Source organism: Theobroma cacao, chromosome 5, assembly GCF_053813885.1.
Source record: "Theobroma cacao isolate CCN51 chromosome 5, ASM5381388v1, whole genome shotgun sequence".
NCBI classification, from domain to species: domain Eukaryota; kingdom Viridiplantae; phylum Streptophyta; class Magnoliopsida; order Malvales; family Malvaceae; genus Theobroma; species Theobroma cacao.
Window position 1 is genome coordinate 45,542,381 of NC_142643.1, and position 20,592 is coordinate 45,562,972.

The following is a 20,592-nucleotide window of genomic DNA, read 5'->3' on the forward strand; positions in this document are numbered from 1 at the left end:
ACAATTTTTCAAAAAATTAAAAAGTATAATTCCAAACAAAAATCGAGGGGAACCTATCATAATAAAAAGCAATTATTAATTTATTAGATTTAGGTAATGCTAGCTAGTGTGTTAAGAAACATGTTTCGTATGTTTGGTGAACAAGAAAATTTTTGGTCATGCTACACATGTTATGTTTGGCACGCCTCTTAAATCTCCTTTTCTCATACTTCAAAATCTTGGATTCAATCAGGACCACTCATTTGAGTTTGTAAAGTTTGATTTGGTGGAAATTTTGAGAAACAAACAAAAACCCAAAATGATCGAAAATATTTACTAATTTTATAAAAAAAAAACTTGAATGAAAAATTATTTAATAATAAAAAATTTCACATATATCGACATAAAATTTTGTGAATACTCATACTTATTATTGATAACATTAAGTCAATTACTAATAACTTTGACGCATTAACAACATAATTTTATTAAAATTTTAAATTTAAATTTTTTTTGAGAAGTATATGAGATATTTTCATTAAATGAAAGATTTATAAAAAATTATTTTAAAAAATGACAATGGCACAAGACTATATAAAAAGAGACATACAATTTTCTTCTTTGCTTGGCCTGCGTACGTATTAGAGACAAAGACAAACCTGTTCAGTTGCAATGGGATCGGACAACAACTTAAAACTCATTCAAGCAATGTTCCCCGACACAAGCAATAGGAAACACGAGGAACATGACAGAATCATCCCACCACAACCAGAATAGCATAATTCCTGTACAAATTTTGCTATTTATATAAAGAATTCCACCTAATTAATTTCATATATATATTATACTTTTATGTGATTTAGCAATATCATTTAATTAAATCGAATTCCTTGTAGTTAGATCCATCAAACTTGGGATTATATGCCGTGCGTGATATGCTGTTTCTTCGATTTTCTCAATGGGTTTTTTCCTGCTTAATTTCCTTCCTTCGTTCCCTTGGCCTTATTATTAATCAATGTTAGAGACAAAGAAAGAACAAGCAATATGTCATCGTCGTCGTTTTCAGTTGAAACTCATTTAAGACTGAGCAAATGTTAAGTCAAAGCCTTTAGCATTACGCGTTATTCCAATTCCACTGCTAAAAATTTCAACTCATGGACAAGTCTTTCCCATGTTCCAGATGCAAAATCATCATCATTAGAATTAATTCTAAGGATGGAAAGATTATTGACTTTTGAGATTTGTCATAAGAACCCATTAAGTGCTTGTTTCATTTATTTTGGAGGGGATAGGTGATCCTTATACATGCTTCTATGACTACTTCTCCTCGATCTCATCGTGATTGATCTGGTGTGAATGTGTATTAACTATTTCTATGTTCTTTAGTGTTAAGCTGTTATATTTGTGCTGGTTTGTAAGTAAAGATGGAATAAAGATTTTATATGAAAATGATTAAAAATAATCGTAAGAAGATAATTACGGACGTTTGAATATAATATTATTAAACACAACAATAAATTGTGTTCAGTTCTTACGGAATCGTACACCTTTTGATTTGATTAATGAGTAATGTAGAATAATTTAAAATTATGACATAAAATAATAATTATATTAAATTAATTGATGCACGTGTTTGAAGCTTTGGTTTCGGATTAAACAATGGCAAACATAGTTTTCGAACTCTATCACAATTTGTACCCTTTGAAGTAGACGTCCATTTTATCTCCTCCACCTCTCTTAATCGAAGGATTTGGTGATAATTATCTTACTTTATTACTCATCTGTTCCCTAAAATAAAACAAACTATTATTTTGTTTGTATATTAGACAAAGTCTAATCTCTATGTAATTTTTAATTAACTCTATTAACATAGGTTTAAGTAGAGTAATTATTTGAATCATCTATTGAAATTCGAATAATTGGATTCAAATAAATTGGATTTAATTAAAATAATAAAAACAATATTTTATATTTAATATACTCTCTCTTAATTAAAAAAAAGGGGATTTGAATTTTTTTCTCTTAATAAAAAAAAAGCTGTAATTATTTTGGATAGAGTATCCTAAGCTCTTGTTTGGCTTTGGCTTGAGCTTTGGAACGATGCTTTTGTATAATTTTTGACCAATTTTCGTACGGCATTAGGGAATCAAAAGATAAGTAGTCAAACTATGAATTTTGAATAAATCAATGATTATTGTTGGTAGCTTTCCATCATGGTTATCGTAAAACTTTATGATTATTACAAGGAAAAAGTTGTCAACAAAATCAAACCGAGATAAACGAAGTAGGTTCACGTTAAGTCCTTGCAATATGTATATATAAAATAAAATACTACAAGAAGGGAAAGAAAATATATTGAAAAAACCACTTGCAAAGGATCACATCCAATAAGGATTCCAATATAGAATAAACAATATGTCTAACGCAAGGGCATCTTATTTGTTATTGGCTTCAATGAGTTCAAAATTAGATCTTACTAGGGTTGTTTCGTTTTTTTTTTTATTCATATAGAATTCTGGATAAACTTCACTTACACTTTTTACGATTTTGATTTTTTTTCGCATGATTTTTTTATTCAATTGACACGTTGTAGATAATTTATGTACACGTAAGAGATTAGACTATTAACTTCGTTCGGTAAAATTATCAAAAGTATTTTCAATTCAAAATTCGTTTATTGGTTCACATTTGAAAATATTTTTATAATTTTACCTGACAAATTTAATGATCTAATCCTTACCGGAACAAAAATTATTCACAAGATGCTAATTGAAGAAAACTACAAAGTATCATGTAAGATAAGTTAAAACTAAAAAGAATATAGGCGAAATTTATGTTAATTTTTTTTTTTTACAAAGGAGCATGTGTCTTTACCATATCGAACATGAAATTCAAAGAGATCAATTGACTTATTAAAATGTTTATATTATAAATAAGATTTCATGTATGTATATGCAAATGTTTTATCATATATTAATACAACTAAGAACTAACTTACATTAAGTTTTAACTATGATTTATTCATTTAATTATAAATAATTAATATTGCATTTCATACTTAATTATCATGATAAAAAAGAAGTTGAAAGTTTTTTTTATTATAGAAACTATTCTCAAAAAGAAACTTTTCTAGAATAATCAAAGGCATACATACAAATAGTAATAAAAGAATGGCCTAAAAGCCTAATGAAGTGGAAAGAAGAACCTAACTAGCTATCTAAAGAAGAAGATCAAATGAAATTAAAGGGCAACCCCCACCCACACTTTTTCAAAAAAGAAAGAAAAATAATCATGGAACCAAGCCAAAGAGATAATAAAATCTTTGGGGTTCGTTTGGCTGGTTTCACATCACTGTCAAGATTCCCATTTTTCATTTTTATGCAAAATAGCTGCCCTAAGTTGATATAAGAGGGTACCCTACCAAACAACCCCTTATCACCAAAAGGCTGTCCTAAGAAATGTGTTGAGGCAATGAATAAGACCATACATTTTTCCAGCATTGAGTGGGCACATGGCCCTGTGCATGGATTTGCATGTGGAATTGAGATCTCCATTGTCATGAGTTTGTGCCCTAACCCCCAAACTCGACACGTGGCCAGCTAACTTCTTTGGGTTCAGTTTGCTGGATTTTTTAAAGACATTTAATTTGAACAAATTATTATTAAAATTGTAACTAATTAAGAGATTAATTTTCTAAACCAAAGTTTTCACTGAACAAATATCAATAAATTATTAGTTTTGTTTCCAAAGAATTTAATATAAAAATGTTCTTAAATTAGATTTCGAGTATATTAATTGTGTTCAAATTGTCGCAAACATACCTAACAATATCATTGTGAAAACGGGATTAATATCAAGTATATAATTTTACCGAATTTAGTTAAGTGAGTATTTCTTTTTAAATTTTTGGAGTTTAAATTTAATTACATCTTATCTTAATGATGCGTTAATTAAAAAATAGAAAGAACATTAAAATTAAAAAAATAAAAGAGAAGGGAAATTAAAATTTTCAAACTTTTTTTATTTAAAAGATATCTATTTTGTCTGATATTTTAAAAGACTTTACGATATTGGACGGAAAGATTGAAACTGTAAGCTCCTCAAACGACTCATGTGCCATTTCACGTCACCCATGAGGCTTGTCCTCTTTATTTCTTCTTCAATTCCAATTTACCAAAACATCCTTCAATTCCTTAATTATTCATTAATTTATCATGATTTTTTGGTAATTAAACTTAATTACTCCAATATCGCCCATTTTATACTAATACTAGTATTAATTTTTATCAAAGTTACTAAAAGTATATAAAAATTTATAAATATCATTACTGATAAAGAAAATTTTAATATCATACTCAAGATAATTACAAATTCTCAAAACAGATTGGACATGTAATTACGATTTTAATAAAGATAGTTTGTAAGTTTTGAAATTGATTTTAAATTTACAAATGATATGAATGAAACCCCATTATATCCCAAAATTCAAAGAGTACCTAGATTGGTACAATGTTAATCAATTAAGTTGATTAAAAGTTTTCAATCAAAAACCCTAAAATTCTTGAGTTAGGAAAGCCTATTCTTTTTTTCAGCTAGATGGGTTCAAGAAACTCTAAACCTCTTTTTGATTGTCAAAAGAGAAAAGAAAGTAAAGGGCAATTTCAATATGGAAAATTTCAAGGGACACATGATTTAGGAATTATAGTCACCCTTCGTGTGGAACTAATTGATTTTTCATAAGAAGATTTTTTTTTTCATTACTATTCTAAATCAATTGTTTCTCCAATTGTCAAAGAACACTATACAAAGGCTTGACTTATTGCTTTGGTATGAATTTTGTATGAATGAAGGGGAGAAATTAGAGAATGAGTTGATAATTAAAGGGGACATTTTTCATACTGTTTTTGGACTTTTATTTGCTTATCAATAAAAAAAGAAAAGAAAAGTCCTTCATTTACCAAACTTTGTATAATAAATAAGGTGATAACTGATAAGTACTTGCTTTTGCTTACCCAATTCCATCTAGCAATGGTGCTATAACCACAATAGCTCTAAAATAAACAACAATTTATTTGTACCAAAACAATTATTAAACCTATTTCATTGGCCCAAAAAAAACCCCACTTTTAATCAATGCCCTTTTACTTTTAGTTAAATTTCATTAATGATCTCCTTATAAATTTATATATATATTTGGTTTTAAAATCAATTAAACATAGGCAAAAGTGAGATGCAACAATTAGAAAGAAAAAATAAATAAATAAAGCACATATAGATAAAAATATAAAGGTTTTGGAATTGGATATGCACACATTTATGGAAAAAAAATTAGGTATTATAAGTTGAAAGAAGGGAAAGAATTGTGATTGAGAGAGAGAGAGAGGAAATTTTAAATAGGTGCAAATGTACTGTTTATAATGCATATTTGGGCACAAATTAAACTAACATGGAGCTCAATTAATGGTGGTCTTTTCCTGCATTAAAAAAATTAGGGTGCTTAGCTTCCTATTTGTGATCTCTATTCTCTCAAACCCAAAAAAGATGCATTGGTTCTGCTGAATATGCTTACTATACTATAAGCTTTGGTCTGCAATAAATTGTTTAAAATAGAAAGAAAAAGAAAAGAAGTAGATTCGGTTTTACTACCTTATTTTGTCAAATTTAATCCAAATCTATATTATTTGTCCATAAAAGAATGGGAATAAGCTAAATAACCTTTCTCGGATTCCTAATTAAAAAAAAAAACTACTTATAATTTTATAAAATTAGAACAACTGAAGTCCAAGTATCACTGGTTCAATAAACATTTAAACCTAAACCATACGGCCATTAAAAATTTAAATTCAAATTGTTAATACTAATTGACTTAAATTTTTATATAAATCTTAACAATTATATTCCTGTTTATTTTTTTTCTCTCCTTTATTTTTTATTTTTTAAGAATGATCAAGTCAAAAACTAATATGATCATATGATTGGACTTAACTTAGGTAATCATTTAAAGAGATTCAAATTCAACAAACTTCATTCAAGTTAAAAATGATTGTTTTATTTATAATTAAATTAAACTTCACCTACTTTTAATAAATATAATATCATTAAATATAAACTTGAAATTGACATAATTGTATACTTCTTTTTTTTTTTTACAAAAACAATTATATGAATAATTTTAAACCTGTCCCACTTCTTTTCAACTCACTTTATCACAACAAATTTTCCTTTATAGAAGTATTCAACATCAAGAGCTTTCTAGTTCAATGTGGCTTGGCAAGTAAATAAAGTTTGTTCTTTGCTTCTTTTATGAATTGTAATTGGCTAACAGTCAATTTTTTAGAGAAAATTTGATTAAGAAATTTGGGGGCATAAAAGAAAAAGGTATTGCAACAATTTCAAAGTTCTAATTAATGTTGTAATTGCATTTATAATGCTAAATTGAATACTAGCCAGCAAATTAGGCCAAGCCTCCCTCCTATCAAATGCTATTCCTCTATTCTCCCAAGTTGCCAATGGCAGATTCAGCTATATTATCAAGCAGCCATTTTCTCCCATATTTCCCAAACAAAATTATCTCTTGAGGACCTTCATTAAAACCTTGTTTGCACATATTTGGTGCCACACCACCACAACTCATGGATTCTTGTTTGATAGTAAAAAATCAAAATGTTTGGTCATGTTGTTTTCCATTGAATTCTCCTATTATCCAAACAAATACACACGTACAAATGATAAAAAGGAAAAATCTTTCGGTTAAATCTTAAATATCTGTATTGTCTATATGAACGATAAAAAAGGAAAATTCTTTTAGTTAAATCTTGAAAATCTGTATTAGCTATTAGTATCATATTTGGATTCAAAATGTAGAAAATTCGCATCTTCAAGGTAAAATACACGCGCCTCAATTTAAAAATCTAAATTTGAATTTTTCAATTTTTTGAAGTCATATTGTAGATAAAAATAGGAAAAAACTTGATAAATATAATGTTAATTGGTAAAGGAAAAATCCAAGAAAAAGGAAAATGGAGTTGGTTGGGTAAAACAAGTTGGATGGTAGGTTTGGTTTGGGTCCAAGACAGAGAGAGAGAGAGAGAGAGAGAGAGAGTCAGATCTTTACAATGTTTGGCATAGTACTAATACTGGTATCCTTTCATGTCCAAATTCTAACATGTAAAAAAAACTGGATCATGATACAGATTTGAGCATCAGACTGAGGTGGGGTCCATGTTTCTAATGATTTACTTTAGTAGTCATTTTAACATATATTTTTCCAGGGTATTTCTTTATAGGGAGGAGAAGAGATTGATCTTCTCTCTTGTTTGTCATGTTCCTTCATGGGGGTGGGTGGTTTTCTGTATCTCCTCAAAAAATGTGGCAGGGTTTGCCTAAAACCTTGTCTTCTAACTCAAAATTCTCTCTTTCTTTCATGTGAATAATTGATCATTTCTCATCTCTCTTTCTCTCTCTGTCTCTCTCTCTCTCCAAAAAGGTTATAAAAAAGTAATAGTTTTCTCTCTTTTTTGAAAAAAAAAACTATCTTTTTTTCTTTTTTTGTGTTTTCCACATTTCTCACCCTGTGTCGGAGAAAACAGCTTACAAGGAGAAATCTCTGTTATAACAAGGAAAGGAAGAAAGAGGATTAACATAAAACAAGATATAATTTTTTTTCTCTTTGTTTGGAGGATGAATGGTCTTTTACATCTTGAACCAGATTGCTCTGAGTTTGTTGAAGTTGATCCAACTGGGAGATATGGCAGAGTATATAAACTCTTTTCTTCTTTCTGCCTCCTCTCTGAGTTTTTTGAGTTGAAGTTTGATTCTTTGGGTTTACTTTTCTGTTTTTTTCTTTTATTGCAGTATAGTGAAATCCTTGGAAAAGGAGCTTCAAAGATAGTGTATGAATCAAAGCTCCAATATTCTTTCATTTATTTGAATACCCAATTCATATGTCTTCATTATATATGCCTCTTATGCATCATTTTTACAAAATTTGAGCTCCATTGGATCTTTCCAATGAGTTCTCTCTCTTTTCTCTTTTTGATTTGTGAGTTGTTGGGTCGTTTGATTGGAGCAGTTACAGAGCATATGATGAGTATGAAGGAATTGAAGTTGCTTGGAATCAAGTCAAACTCTATGATTTCTTGCAGAGCCCTGAAGATCTTGAAAGACTTTACTGTGAGATTCATCTCCTTAAGACATTGAAGCACAAGAACATTATGAAGTTTTATACTTCGTGGGTTGATACTGCCAATAGGAACATTAACTTTGTCACTGAAATGTTCACTTCTGGAACTTTAAGACAGTAAGAAAATCTGTTATAATCTTGTTTTGATGTTAATTTTTTTTGGTGGGGATGTTCAGATTCCTGATTTCTGTATTCGGTTCTCTTGATTTTTGAGCTATGGTAGGTATAGGCTAAAGCACAAGAGAGTCAACATTAGAGCAGTGAAGCGTTGGTGTAGGCAGATCTTGAGAGGACTTCTCTATCTCCATAGCCATGACCCCCCAGTGATTCATAGAGATCTAAAGTGTGACAATATTTTTGTCAATGGGAACCAAGGAGAAGTTAAGATTGGTGATCTCGGCCTCGCTGCAATCCTCCGGAAATCTCATGCTGCTCACTGTGTTGGTATGTTTAACTTCACCAAATTTCATGATAACTAGAACTGGACTTTTTGTTGAGATGTAGAAATGATTTCACTATGAAACAACGTATCTAGTTTGAGAAACACTTGACCTTTTGGATAGTTGGTGGGTTACATTTGATGAATAGAAAGTCAGATTAGATTTCATCTTACTTTTGGGCATTTATTGTACAGGGACACCAGAGTTTATGGCTCCAGAAGTGTATGAAGAAGCCTACAATGAATTAGTTGACATTTATTCATTTGGGATGTGCATCTTAGAAATGGTTACTTTTGAATATCCATATAGTGAATGCACTCATCCTGCTCAAATCTACAAGAAAGTTATCTCTGTAAGGGCTTACACTCTCCTTTATTTGACTCTCTCCTTTTTACTTTAGTTCACCTGCTGAAATGCCCATATTCCATTAACACGCTTTATCCCTTTAGGGTAGAAAACCAGATGCTTTGTATAAAGTTAAGGATCCAGAAGTACGAAGATTTGTTGAGAAATGTCTGGCAACTGTGTCTTTGAGGCTCTCTGCAAGAGAGTTGTTAAATGATTCTTTTCTCCAGATTGATGATTGTGAATCTGATTTGAGACCTCTAGAATATGGGAGAGAACTTGATGAAATGGGTCTTCTCATAAGGCAACCGTATCTGGAACTTCATCACAGTAGTAATTCTTATAGTAATGGATACTCAAATGGTTATACTTATGAGACCCCAAATGAATGGGGGTATCATCCTGCTGAAATTGAATCAAGTGGTATTGAGCTTTTTGAATATCACGAGGATGAACATGCTGCAAATGTTGACATAAGTATCAAAGGGAAGAGGGGAGACGACGGTGGTATCTTTTTGAGACTCCGAATTGCAGATAAAGAAGGTTAGATCATCTTTTCTTCTGAACTTTCTTTCTACAAATTCTCAACTTTTTCTTTGTGGAAATCTGACTCATATTTGCTGTCAACTTGCAGGTCGTATCAGAAATATATATTTCCCTTTTGACATTGAAACTGATACAGCATTGAGTGTGGCTACTGAAATGGTTGCGGAATTGGATATCACTGACCAAGATGTGACTAAAATAGCAGATATGATTGATGGGGAAATTACCTCCTTAGTACCTGACTGGAGGCCTGGGCCAGGAATTGAGGAAACACCCCGCTTTGCAAATCAAAACTTTTGTCACAATTGTGCTTCCAACCGTACATCTACTGGTTCGCTCTTGGAATATTTGACACATAATGCAGGTGTCAAAGACTTGCAACTTCTTCAATGTTGTAGAAATGGATGTGCTTCAATGCATGGCCGGTTTGAAGAGATCACTTTTCAGGTTGAGGAATCTGAGCATTATGTGACAGATGGTGCACCAAATGAGTCAAGCCAATCAGACAATTTACATTACCAGGAAATATGGGATCAGCATGAAAGCCATGAACTTAGTCCGGTGGGCTCTAGACAGAGCCGTTCTGATGAGGAGTATGAAAAATCAGGTCAATCCTTCTCGGCAAAGGATGAGAAAGAAGTGAAAGCAGAAAATAAAGTGGCATCTAGCGCAAGAAATTCAATACAATGCCTGACGGGTTCTCATTCTTTCTCCACAGTTCATTCATTATATTGTGATCTCTCAGACAATTACGACAATGAAGTCCAGCAGGAGCTGAGATGGCTTAAGGCAAATTACCAGATGAAACTAAGAGAACTTAGAGATCAACAATTAGGACTTGTATCAGACTCTTCAACTTGTGGTAACAGAGATAAGAAAAGAGGTGATGAGGTTTCATCATTACCAACTTTTAGTAAGTCAGAAAGAGACCAAGGATATGAACTTAAATTGTTTGCCCATGACAGGCATTTTAACTCCGATTTCCATGACTTTAAGAATAAGAGCTGCCCCGATTCGAAGACCCAAAGGGCCCGGTATTGCGAGGCGATGGAGTCTCCAAAAGTAGAAGACATGGTCACTGCTCAGAGTTGCTTCACTGGGTCACTGCTTCCACACTCTCTTCACAGGACAACATCCCTTCCAGTTGATGCTGTTGATACATAGATGTATAAGGCTCTACATTCTTTTGAACATTCTGTACACTTTATAGAGGCTGTACAATATGATATCCACCCTTTTTTGGTCGAGCAATGTCTATTTCACCTTCAATATTAATCTTCCCTTTCCTACTCTTATTTTAGAACTTGGGAAAAAGATGTCAAGTCATAATCATGGCTTAACCAACCATAATGCCTAGTAGAGTTTTTCTCTATAATATCATAAAGGAACTAATACACCCATCATCACCATCAACATGTTTGAGATTTCAGATGATGATGATAATTGTAAGCCATTGGAATAAAAAGTAGTATTAGAGAGAATTTGGTAGCTTTCAAGTAGAGACGATACAATCTAAGCCTTATAAAGCCACCAAGTATGACCTGGACAAAGTAAAGCCTGTAGGCATCCAGCAATTACCTTAAAATTTACCAAACACAGTATCTAAAAGCCTAAAAAGCATTGGCATTGCCTGTGAGTTTGAGTGGATGATGCCTGTTCTAGCTGGCCAGGTCAATGATGTCCTACAAAAAGAGAAAGGGAAAACCAAAAAAAAAAAAAGGTAGTTGCCAGGAGGCCAATGAGAGGTTTTTTAAAAGCTTTAGCCTTTGATGCTTACAGGCCCCACAGTGTCAATTATAGAGGGGGAGAGAGGAGGATTCAAAAGAGAAGTAAATTACATGGACCCACTGCCAAGCTAGGAGTATCCTGTTCCATGCATGCTATCTCTTCACAATCTGGGGGTTGCCCACAATGACCAAGATGTTCCAATAAAAGGTGTCAGGTCCACGAACTGACCTCATTTAAGCTGACTTTGATGCTCTCTTTTCAAATAATTATTCTACAACTAATAACAATCCTTGACAGATTGTACAAGTATAGTACAACTACTTTGAAAGGGTACTGATTTGCTTTTGGTCAAAGTTTTCAAATCACTACTGTTATAAAGAATTGGACGGAGTTTCCTTCACGGCTCCAATGGAAAGATTATGTTTTTCTTTTTAGTAATAATTTGAGAGGCAAAGTGGAGACCAACTCACCTGGTCTAAGAAAAATTTACCAACTTTTTTATACTTGAAAATTCAGTCTAAAACAAAAGGGCAGTGCTTGTATTGAGACAATAACTTAATGATACTCAAATCAACAAAAAGAAAAAAGGAAAGGAAAAAGGGGAAGTAAATAAAAGGTATTTTGTGAATAACCCATTATTTTAAAGGGAAGAAACATCCTAGAACAAGCAAAGAATTAAGAAAATCTAGGGTAATTGGACAATGATTTATTGGAAAAATCATAACCAAATAAAATAAATATTACTTAATTAGTATCTCCCAAAAGAGTGAAGGTGAAGCCAATGTCTTTGACTAGTTAAGTCAAAGCTATGACAATAAGCAAAACAAATATGTTTCACCCTCAAGCAATAGATTTAAATATAGCCTTATTTACCAATAAAATTTAGAAGATTTTTAATGATTAGAATGTGCATAGGTTCTATAAAGAAGATATACTAAGAAAATAGAAAATAAAATTAATCAAAAGTTTATAGTACTTCTGTCCTGTTTTCTTTGTCTATCTTTCCTTGTTTTAAATGTCTTAAAATGAAATAGTTTTTTATTTTTAAATACCACATACTCTTACTTTTTTATATTATAAAATTATTTTTCATGATTTTTTACATAAAAAAAATCGAACATTTACCGACGGAAAGAATATAATGTATTGGTCAAATAAATAAGCTTCAAGGTCCTTAATTTCTATGTCAAGTGGAAACAAATTTTAACCAAACAAAAAATGAAGAAAAGAAAAAAAAATTGATAAAAAATTATGGGATTATATTAAGGAAGATTTATAATCTTTCCTATTAATTAAAAATCACTTTAATGGGTTGTGGATGGGGAATTAGCTGTGTGAATATGCTTAGAGACAAAGAGGGAAGCATACTTTTTAAATGATTGTGAAATGAGAAACATTTTAGTTTTAAGTTTTCACTTTCACAGATTCATAATATGATCATGACAATGATGTGAGGTTTGTCTCTTTGTCTTTCTCCTTTTTTATCCTTTTCATATTCTTTCTAGTAAGTAATAATTTTTTAGATTACAATAACACCAAGCATGAAAGAGGTGGTGGAATCCTCTGGGGCATGAAAAGGGGTTTCTTTTTATTAAATTCAAAAGGTAGTGAATTTACACCTAGCTAGACAACTTACTTTTGGCAAATCAAGCTGCTTTAAAAGAATTGAAAAGGGGCCAAAGCAAAAAGGAAAGATGCTTCAATGGACCTCCATTTGCCATGCAAAAAACATTTCTTTCACTCAATTATAACCAATTTTTTTTCCTTGATAAATTGGGTTATTTCCCCCAAAAATCATGAAAGCCAACTTGGATGGTATGTGGGTTAGAATTGGCCCCAAAAAATGGGAATTATGGGAAGGTTGTATTCTAGTTTTCCATTGACTCAATGCACATCTGACTCTTAAAAGTATTATTCACATGGCTTGAATTAAAGATGAATCTTCCTTGTATTCACACCCTGTGCATTTCACATGCAACACAACCTTGTTTGTATCTTTAGCAACTTTTGGCTAATGATCTTGAGTCTTTACTTGTTCAAAGTTATGTTATAAAGCAAAGGTAAATAGTAAACAAAGTCACATTCCATTAAAATATTAACCAAAGGCCAAAATAAAAGTAACACCATTCAGATATAAATATTTGTTATTAACGTAAAATGATTTACTTTAATTCTTCATAAATGTTATATTTTTGTACAAAAAGAATGCCGACGGCTCGAATATAAGATCTTTACCCAAATCCCATGTCACCCTTACCTTTGAGCTAAAACCTCAGAAAAATATTTCATTCATAAGGGTGACAGGATCATTCAAGTGAGAATCATGAAGCTTGGCTTCATAAAGGCACTCTTTTAATAAGTATGTGACTAGAAGTCAAGCTCCACAAACCAATCATTGTTAGGAAAGATTATGTGCTGGTCAATCAGAACTAATACTGAAATGATTGCTTCACCCTTAAAACGTTTATCACAAAAACTGAAACAGTTGTAATCAAGATGGCCTAAGACCAGAGCAAGAAAAAGTGAAAAAGCATTGACAAAGTCAACCACAAATTAATGAAGCTAAGTTCTGCAGCATTAGAACAACTTGTCTAAGATAAGGCTGAACCAAAGCTTAACATAAAAAGTCTAACAGATTAAGCTAATAAGCATATAGAAACCCTGACATGAAAATGAAACAGAAATCTAAGGAATTTTCCAACAATAAAGCAAAAGGAAAGAGGAAAAATTAAACACAAAAAAAGGAGAGGAGGAAAATAAAAGAACTTACAACCAGAAACTTGTACGATTCTATCAACTTCCCACCACAAGATTAAGGACAAAATAAAGATAACAAATGCACTTGGCCTTATCATGAAGCTGCAAAATCTGAAAGAGTGGTGAATGTTAGGCACAAAGTCCACTATTAGAGATAACGACAATACTTTTAAAGTTAAGTCAACTTCTAGTCACTGTCAAATAGTCATTTTCATAACAAGACATAAACTGCTAACCACACCATCAGCAAACAGGCAAAGAAGTCAAGTCCCCTTCCTCGAAGGACTTTGAAAATATCCGGTACCTCAATCCTTAACTAGTTACTAGTTAGAGTAGTTAAAAAGCCCCCAAAATGCTCTGTGCATCGCCTAGATTGAATAAACAGAGGCTGTGATCATTTCATGACCATCTTTTATGATTACAAAACCATATGAAAATGATAGATAACCACCTTCTAGGATATATTCTTCATGAAAATTACTTACCCTGATAGCAATTCTGGTGTAAATTTCATTGCAAAGACTAGTTAATAAGAGACTTTATGGAAAACAATGCAGTCAAAGGCAGAAGGTGCGAAACAGGTGCTGGGACTGTTATATTGCCTGAAGGGTAAACAAAACGCAAAAGCAGAGCTCTGAGGTGAAATATTATTGCCAGTGGTCAAAAGTCTTCGAGTTGGATCAGAGAAAGAAAAAGGAAAAACAAAGACAATTTAACCCCAAAAAAAAGAAAAACAAATGCTTTCAAGAAAATATACACCTTCTCTGTTTATATGTTTACAAATCCAGTTCAGTAGACCACATCTAGTCAATCTTAACCTTTGTATGCCAGTAAACTTTTATTATATACATTGAACCCAAGGATCTAAGAAGCAGTTCCAATTAATACCTCTCATGAGAGAATACAAGGTACCTAGTTATAAAATTTTATAGAGGCCTCAAGAGCGGGTAGTCTTCAAGTAGTTCCCGCTCTGATAGTGTGTCATTTTCATTCTGAGGTGTCCACAAGACCTCAACTGCCTGAATGACAGAAAAAAAAAGAGATCTTAGCAATAAAATTAGCAACCTCGACAAGTCATGATACAGGAATATGCCAATTCTTACAAGTATTTTGCTTGTTGGGATGGAGGCAAGCTTTTGCAAGGCTTCCTTTAAGTCTCTACTTCCGTTTATTGGGGGCAATTTATGCAATCCTTCAGCAGCCACTAGAATTGTTATCTGAGAATTCAGAAATTGGATATAAATTAAAGAAAGAATTAGAGAACCAAAGAGTTAACTTGAATTTTGAGTCCTCATTTCGTCTGAACCTTAAAATGGGCAAGTCTATCATGATTGTTTAATTTCATAGTTTAAGCTCCTTAAATAACAGGTTAATAGCCATACCACTATGTACTCATTGCTAAATCCACTAGCTTTCCGACTTGTTGTGCTTTGCCTTTTTATATTGTTCACATTCACAAGAGTCTCTTCATCAAATTTACCCCGTTCTTCAATAGAGAGTTGATTGAAGCGTTTCTCCCCATCATCTATACTTCGTTTCGCATCCACCTGCAGAATATATCACATGTCACATCTATATTAGTAACCATGAAGTATTGTTAACTAAAGCTCATAAAAAAAAGGGGGTCTAAATTATCATGGAGATATATTTTTAATGAAATTATTGCAATTAAAGGACCCCCTAAGTGAGATGCTCAATGAAAGTATGCAAAGAATGAAATGGTCCTGGATGTCTCCTATTTGTATAAATAAGAAAGAGAACTGAATGTCTATAAACCAAGATCTTCAAAACAGAAATCTTATCAGGAGCATGATCCTTAAACTGAATACTTACATCAATGATAAGAGTTTCTAAAACAAACAGTCACACAAACACACACTCTGAGAATCCCTTCCCCACACCAACTCCCCCCAAAAAACCCACCCTGTACTCCATTTAATAAGTGAAGCACCCTGTATGTACCCACCAACTTACATGCATTGCAATGTGTGGCTAAGTATCGTTCCTGAGAGCATTATATGAGTGCACAAAGAACCTCTATATCTACCAACAAGCATGCCAGTGTCCTTGAACATTTCCCCAAGACTCAAGGTACCAAAGAAATATAACCGTATGCTGTAAGAATTTCACCCACAGAGACAAACAAAACATTCCAGAAAGGCTAACTTACAGATGAATAACCAGAGATGCAATAATCAGGATGGCGAAGCAAAGCTAGCGTTGTCTCTGCAAAGCAAACAGCAAACAGGTATAAAAAGAAACTTCCTTGGTACACATAGTCAATCTGACAGAAAATTGTCCATGATATGTTTAAGAAGATCAGCAGAAGATACATCACTAAGTACCAGGCCACCCGATACATCTACAAGTATTTCTAAAGGAAAGCAGAAAGAAGAAAGATCAGACCCCAGTTGCCCATTTATTGCATGGGAAAAATCATTTGCCCATCAGCAATATAAAAGGAAGCCATGTAATGAATCACATCTATGTGAATCTTAATCAAACTAAAGTACTAAATAGGGGGAAAAACCTATACCTCTTACTAAATTACTAAATAGTCATAATTGTAAGACAGCAATTTGATTAGATATCATACAATCATTATTTTCTAAGCTGATTGCAGATCAATAAATAGCATATCTATTCTATACAGCTAAAAGCTTGTGCATTGCCTCTTAGGTAATCATCTTTTCTTTATGACTAAGATCAATACTGGGATATTAGTGTCAAGATGATTGCTACAACAGTTAAAAGGGTAGCTCATTTTCATATATAACATCTTGCCATTTGTAATCTGCATAGTGTGAAGAACATCTACCACTGGATCCAATACAAAAGACTCAAATGCTTAAGTGTAGACAACTATTAGAAAGCTTTACCAGTCAATACAAAGCTTAGACCCTCAGAGGTAGAAGTATCAGCAACTTCAGCGATACGATTCAAATCCTTCTGAAGAGACCGTCCCATGCCCAACAACCCAACCTAAAAATGGAAATGAAAAAGGTTGCAAATCAATAAATGGAAAACAAGTTCCATTGCAAAAGTGATGGTAATTTTGCACCATTGCATGCATCTAATGATTCTTGTCTAGCTCATTTTATATAAAAAATAATCTTACAAAATTTAGTCTCAAACTTGATCAGAAAAGCAGTCCATATGCACTATTTGGGTTTCCAAACTCCATCCAAACCCACATTTGAGCAACCTCCTGTATATCATTTCTGTTTTAAATTCAAACTATGCAGTCATATTCATAATTTTTCACATGTTAGTTAATCCAGTATTCATCCAAATTTCTAACATCACTACTTCACATAACTCCTAACGCATAATCATAAATAGAACACATCGCATCAGTAGCATTTTCACTTGGGAAGTTGGATGTCAACTCATTCATATGTACCAATTATGAAAAAAAAGGAAACAATTCCTTAGAAGACAATCATTTTCTTTAATCTAAAAACCAGTCACACCATCATTACTACAAGATCAGTATGCACAAAAGATTGTTTCTTTGAAATAACAGAACAAACAGTAATTGATTCATTAATGTTAAAAATACATTTGGGACCTTTATCATCTATGGAGTCGCAATTTTAACTGAGATAAAACCACACATCCTAATTACCGAAATTAGCAGAACCACTACACTACTTAAAGCAAAAGAAACAATAACTAAACCAATGAAGCAGTCCAATAAGAAAAAAGAGGGAAGAAACCAAAAACTTACTTGAAGCTTAAGAACGCTAGTCCTTTCACTAGCAGTAAGCACACTACTCTCAGACCTATCCGAGAGAAACCCAGAAACCAAAACAAACGCAGCAAACCCAATCAAAATCAAGAAAAAACTCGACCCGGCACCAACTCCAACCCCAACAGCTGGCCCCATATAAAACCCACCACCACCACCGAATGGAGCAGGCGCATAATAAGGAACCGAGTACGAAGAAAATCTCGACCCTCCATTTCTAGGCACCGAATAACTCCTCGAAGACGAAGAACTCGAAGAAAAAGACCTTCCTCCCATCCTCCCACCTGATGCAGCCAATGCAGCGTTATTAGGATCATACATTAACAAGAACCCCAACAAAACCGCGGCTATAGCTGGCTTTTTCAACGCGTTCAAAGCTTTCGAAATCGTCTCAGCAATAATCTCGAATGGATGTTTACCATCCGAGCTCGAACTCAAATGGTTGGAATCCAACTTCGAGCTCTTCCTCTTCTCGGGCAAGAGGAAGCATCTAACATTGCATTTAGTGGAGCCTTGGGTTTGAAAAGTCAAGTTCCCACTAAATTTAGGTAAGCGAGGTGGGGAAGGAGGAGGTAAATGACGGGGGAAGTAGTGCTTTAATTTCAAGGGATTGGATTGGAGCAAAGAAGAAGCAGTTGTTGCCATGGGGAGAATTGCGCAGGGAGGCGTAAGAAGATATTTTTTGCGGGAAATGGGGAGATGAGGAATGTTTTGTGTTAGTCTAATTAGCGGAGAAGAAATCTGGGCGATGGTGAAATTGGAGGGAGTTGTGGCCAGGGAAGGGGCCGGGTGGCCTTGTTCTGTGTTTTCTCAACCTCATATTGATTTGTACATTTCAATTGGAAAATTAACTCTGGATTTTCAAAAACAGAGGAAACAGAGAGTAGTTTTCCATTTTTTCTTCCTTTATTTTTTTGTTTATTGCTGACACGTGTAAACGGATATTATCTACATAAACAATAGGATTATGTAAGATATCAATTATCCAATTTGATTATAAAAATATTTATTTTTATTTTCATATTATTTTTTATTGTATATATTATTTATTTTAATTTATAAAATTTTTAAATATGAAATTTGTTTAGAATTTATTAATTTAATTTTAATTATTAAAATATATACAAATAATTAAATTAAATTATTTATTGTTAAATTTGTGTGGAATTGAATCGAGTTTTGTGACGTGCTTTTATCATTTTTAACTAAATAAACATGTTTGAATTTTAATCAAGTTTTATTAAGATATTGTTTATTAGATTCAAATGGAATATATTTATTAAATTTGATAATTGGGATATCCATTCTGTTTTGTTTAGTATTGATAATTTGTAAGACAATAGAGATATGTATTAAATTTTAAGATAAAATACATTAATCTTTCAACTTTTAGCAATAATTATATGTAAATTCATTTCTTTACAAAATAAATATTTCATTTCAAACGTGTAAATAATTTTAATATTTAAATATAAAATATCTAAAATACTTTTTTTTTTTACTCTTTTTCATTCTCTCAAGTTGACTTTCGATGTTCCCTTACACCAATCGATCACCTCGTGGTCGTCGGATGTGACCATGAAATGCTAAATCCTACCAAATCTCTCTACGCTCCCTTGGGAACCATTGTTGATTGCGGGTGGTTGGTAAAAAAGTTAAAAAATAAAAAAATTAAAATAAATAATTATAATTTATATAATAATTATTTTTAAATTTAATAAAAAATAAAATTATTTTAAAAATATTATTAACTCATCAAATTAATAAAAATATTAATAATTGACTATCTGGAGAGCTTATATGTCAAACAAAAATATATTTTGAAGATTAAATTATTATTTTAAAAATTAATAAATTTACGTATAATTATCATCAAAAGTCAAAAAAATCAATGTATCGTACCCTAATTTCTATTATAACCAACTTAGTCTCTCCTTCGTTATAAAATGGGTTATAAACCATCTTGCCTTCTACTAAAAAAACAAAAACCCATGTATCAATAAAAATTGAAATCAGCAGAATAAGACAAATATTTATAAGACTATAATTATTTGAACATATGCAACAATTTCCTTTTCTTGTTGCTTTCAGATTTGCTGGCAACGTATATCGATATTAATTTTATAATGAAATGTAATTGATCACACGTACGAAATGATTAACGTTACTCACACAAATGATAAAAGAGAGTTGACATTATATATAAATTATATCACGTGTCTTGTAATTTTTCAACAAACTCATGTTGTAAAATGAAAAACTACACTTTAATTTCGATTGCTGATGATATTATTATCGTTAAGATGATTAATATCTCGAGAAATATTTATTCTCCTTATAGTGTGAAGAATAAGTGTTTCGATGATTTCGATTGTTGATGATATTATTCCAGTTAACATGATTAATATCTTGAGAAATATTTCTTTCCCCTTATACTGTGAAGAATAACAGCACGTTTGGTAGGGGGAATAGCTATGCTATTCCCCCTCTATTCCCTTGCCATTCCTCATCCCTTGTTTGGTTGTCAAACAAGGTGAGGAATAGGAATTCCTAAGGAATAGAAATTCCTCAGATTTGTCTTTGGGGTGGGAATGGCTAATACCAGTTCCTCCCTTGGTATTATCTATTCCGTGAACGGGGAATAAGTTTGAAATATCATTTGACTAAAATACCCTCAATTGATTCATAATATCACGATTATGTCCCATATAAAACCTACTTTGTTTTCTCTCTCTTTCTCCTTCCTCCGTCTTCCTCAGCACTTTCAGCCGCCCTTCTCCCGAAAAGCATCTCCTCTCTCAGCCGACCTTCCCCTGTCTTCATCTACTCTCTCAACCGATCTTCCCCTATCTTTCGTCCTCTCT

General features: G+C 32.3%; 2 protein-coding genes across 2 annotated transcripts; one reads left to right on the top strand and one right to left on the bottom strand.

The window, feature by feature from the left end:
* Nucleotides 1-7,247: 7,247 nt before the first annotated feature.
* On the top strand, nucleotides 7,248-10,410 carry LOC18600244 (putative serine/threonine-protein kinase WNK9). Its single transcript, XM_018122017.2, is given in 8 exon segments — nucleotides 7,248-7,734; nucleotides 7,834-7,871; nucleotides 8,051-8,278; nucleotides 8,385-8,605; nucleotides 8,796-8,953; nucleotides 9,051-9,489; nucleotides 9,581-10,217; nucleotides 10,219-10,410. Coding segments are annotated over 8 exon segments (1,848 nt in total). The 5' UTR covers nucleotides 7,248-7,659; the 3' UTR covers nucleotides 10,271-10,410.
* Nucleotides 10,411-14,688: 4,278 nt separating this feature from the next.
* LOC18600245 (myelin-associated oligodendrocyte basic protein) lies at nucleotides 14,689-18,521 on the bottom strand. Its single transcript, XM_018122437.2, has 6 exons — nucleotides 17,708-18,521; nucleotides 16,857-16,959; nucleotides 16,148-16,203; nucleotides 15,360-15,524; nucleotides 15,081-15,194; nucleotides 14,689-14,996 (listed from the first exon to the last, which is right to left on the bottom strand). The coding sequence occupies exons 1-6, from the start codon at nucleotides 18,371-18,373 to the stop codon at nucleotides 14,904-14,906; spliced, it is 1,197 nt and encodes a 398-aa protein (XP_017977926.2). The 5' UTR covers nucleotides 18,374-18,521; the 3' UTR covers nucleotides 14,689-14,903.
* Between the last annotated feature and the right edge of the window lie 2,071 nt (nucleotides 18,522-20,592).

Coding starts and splice junctions, on each gene's coding strand:
- LOC18600245 (XM_018122437.2), bottom strand. CDS start 18,373: ATGGCAACAACTGCTTCTTCTTTGCTCCAATCCAATCCCTTGAAATTA. Junction 16,960..17,707: donor CTAGCGTTCTTAAGCTTCAA/GTAAGTTTTTGG, acceptor TTCCATTTTTAG/GTTGGGTTGTTGGGCATGGG. Junction 15,195..15,359: donor TTAGCAATGAGTACATAGTG/GTATGGCTATTA, acceptor CTGAATTCTCAG/ATAACAATTCTAGTGGCTGC.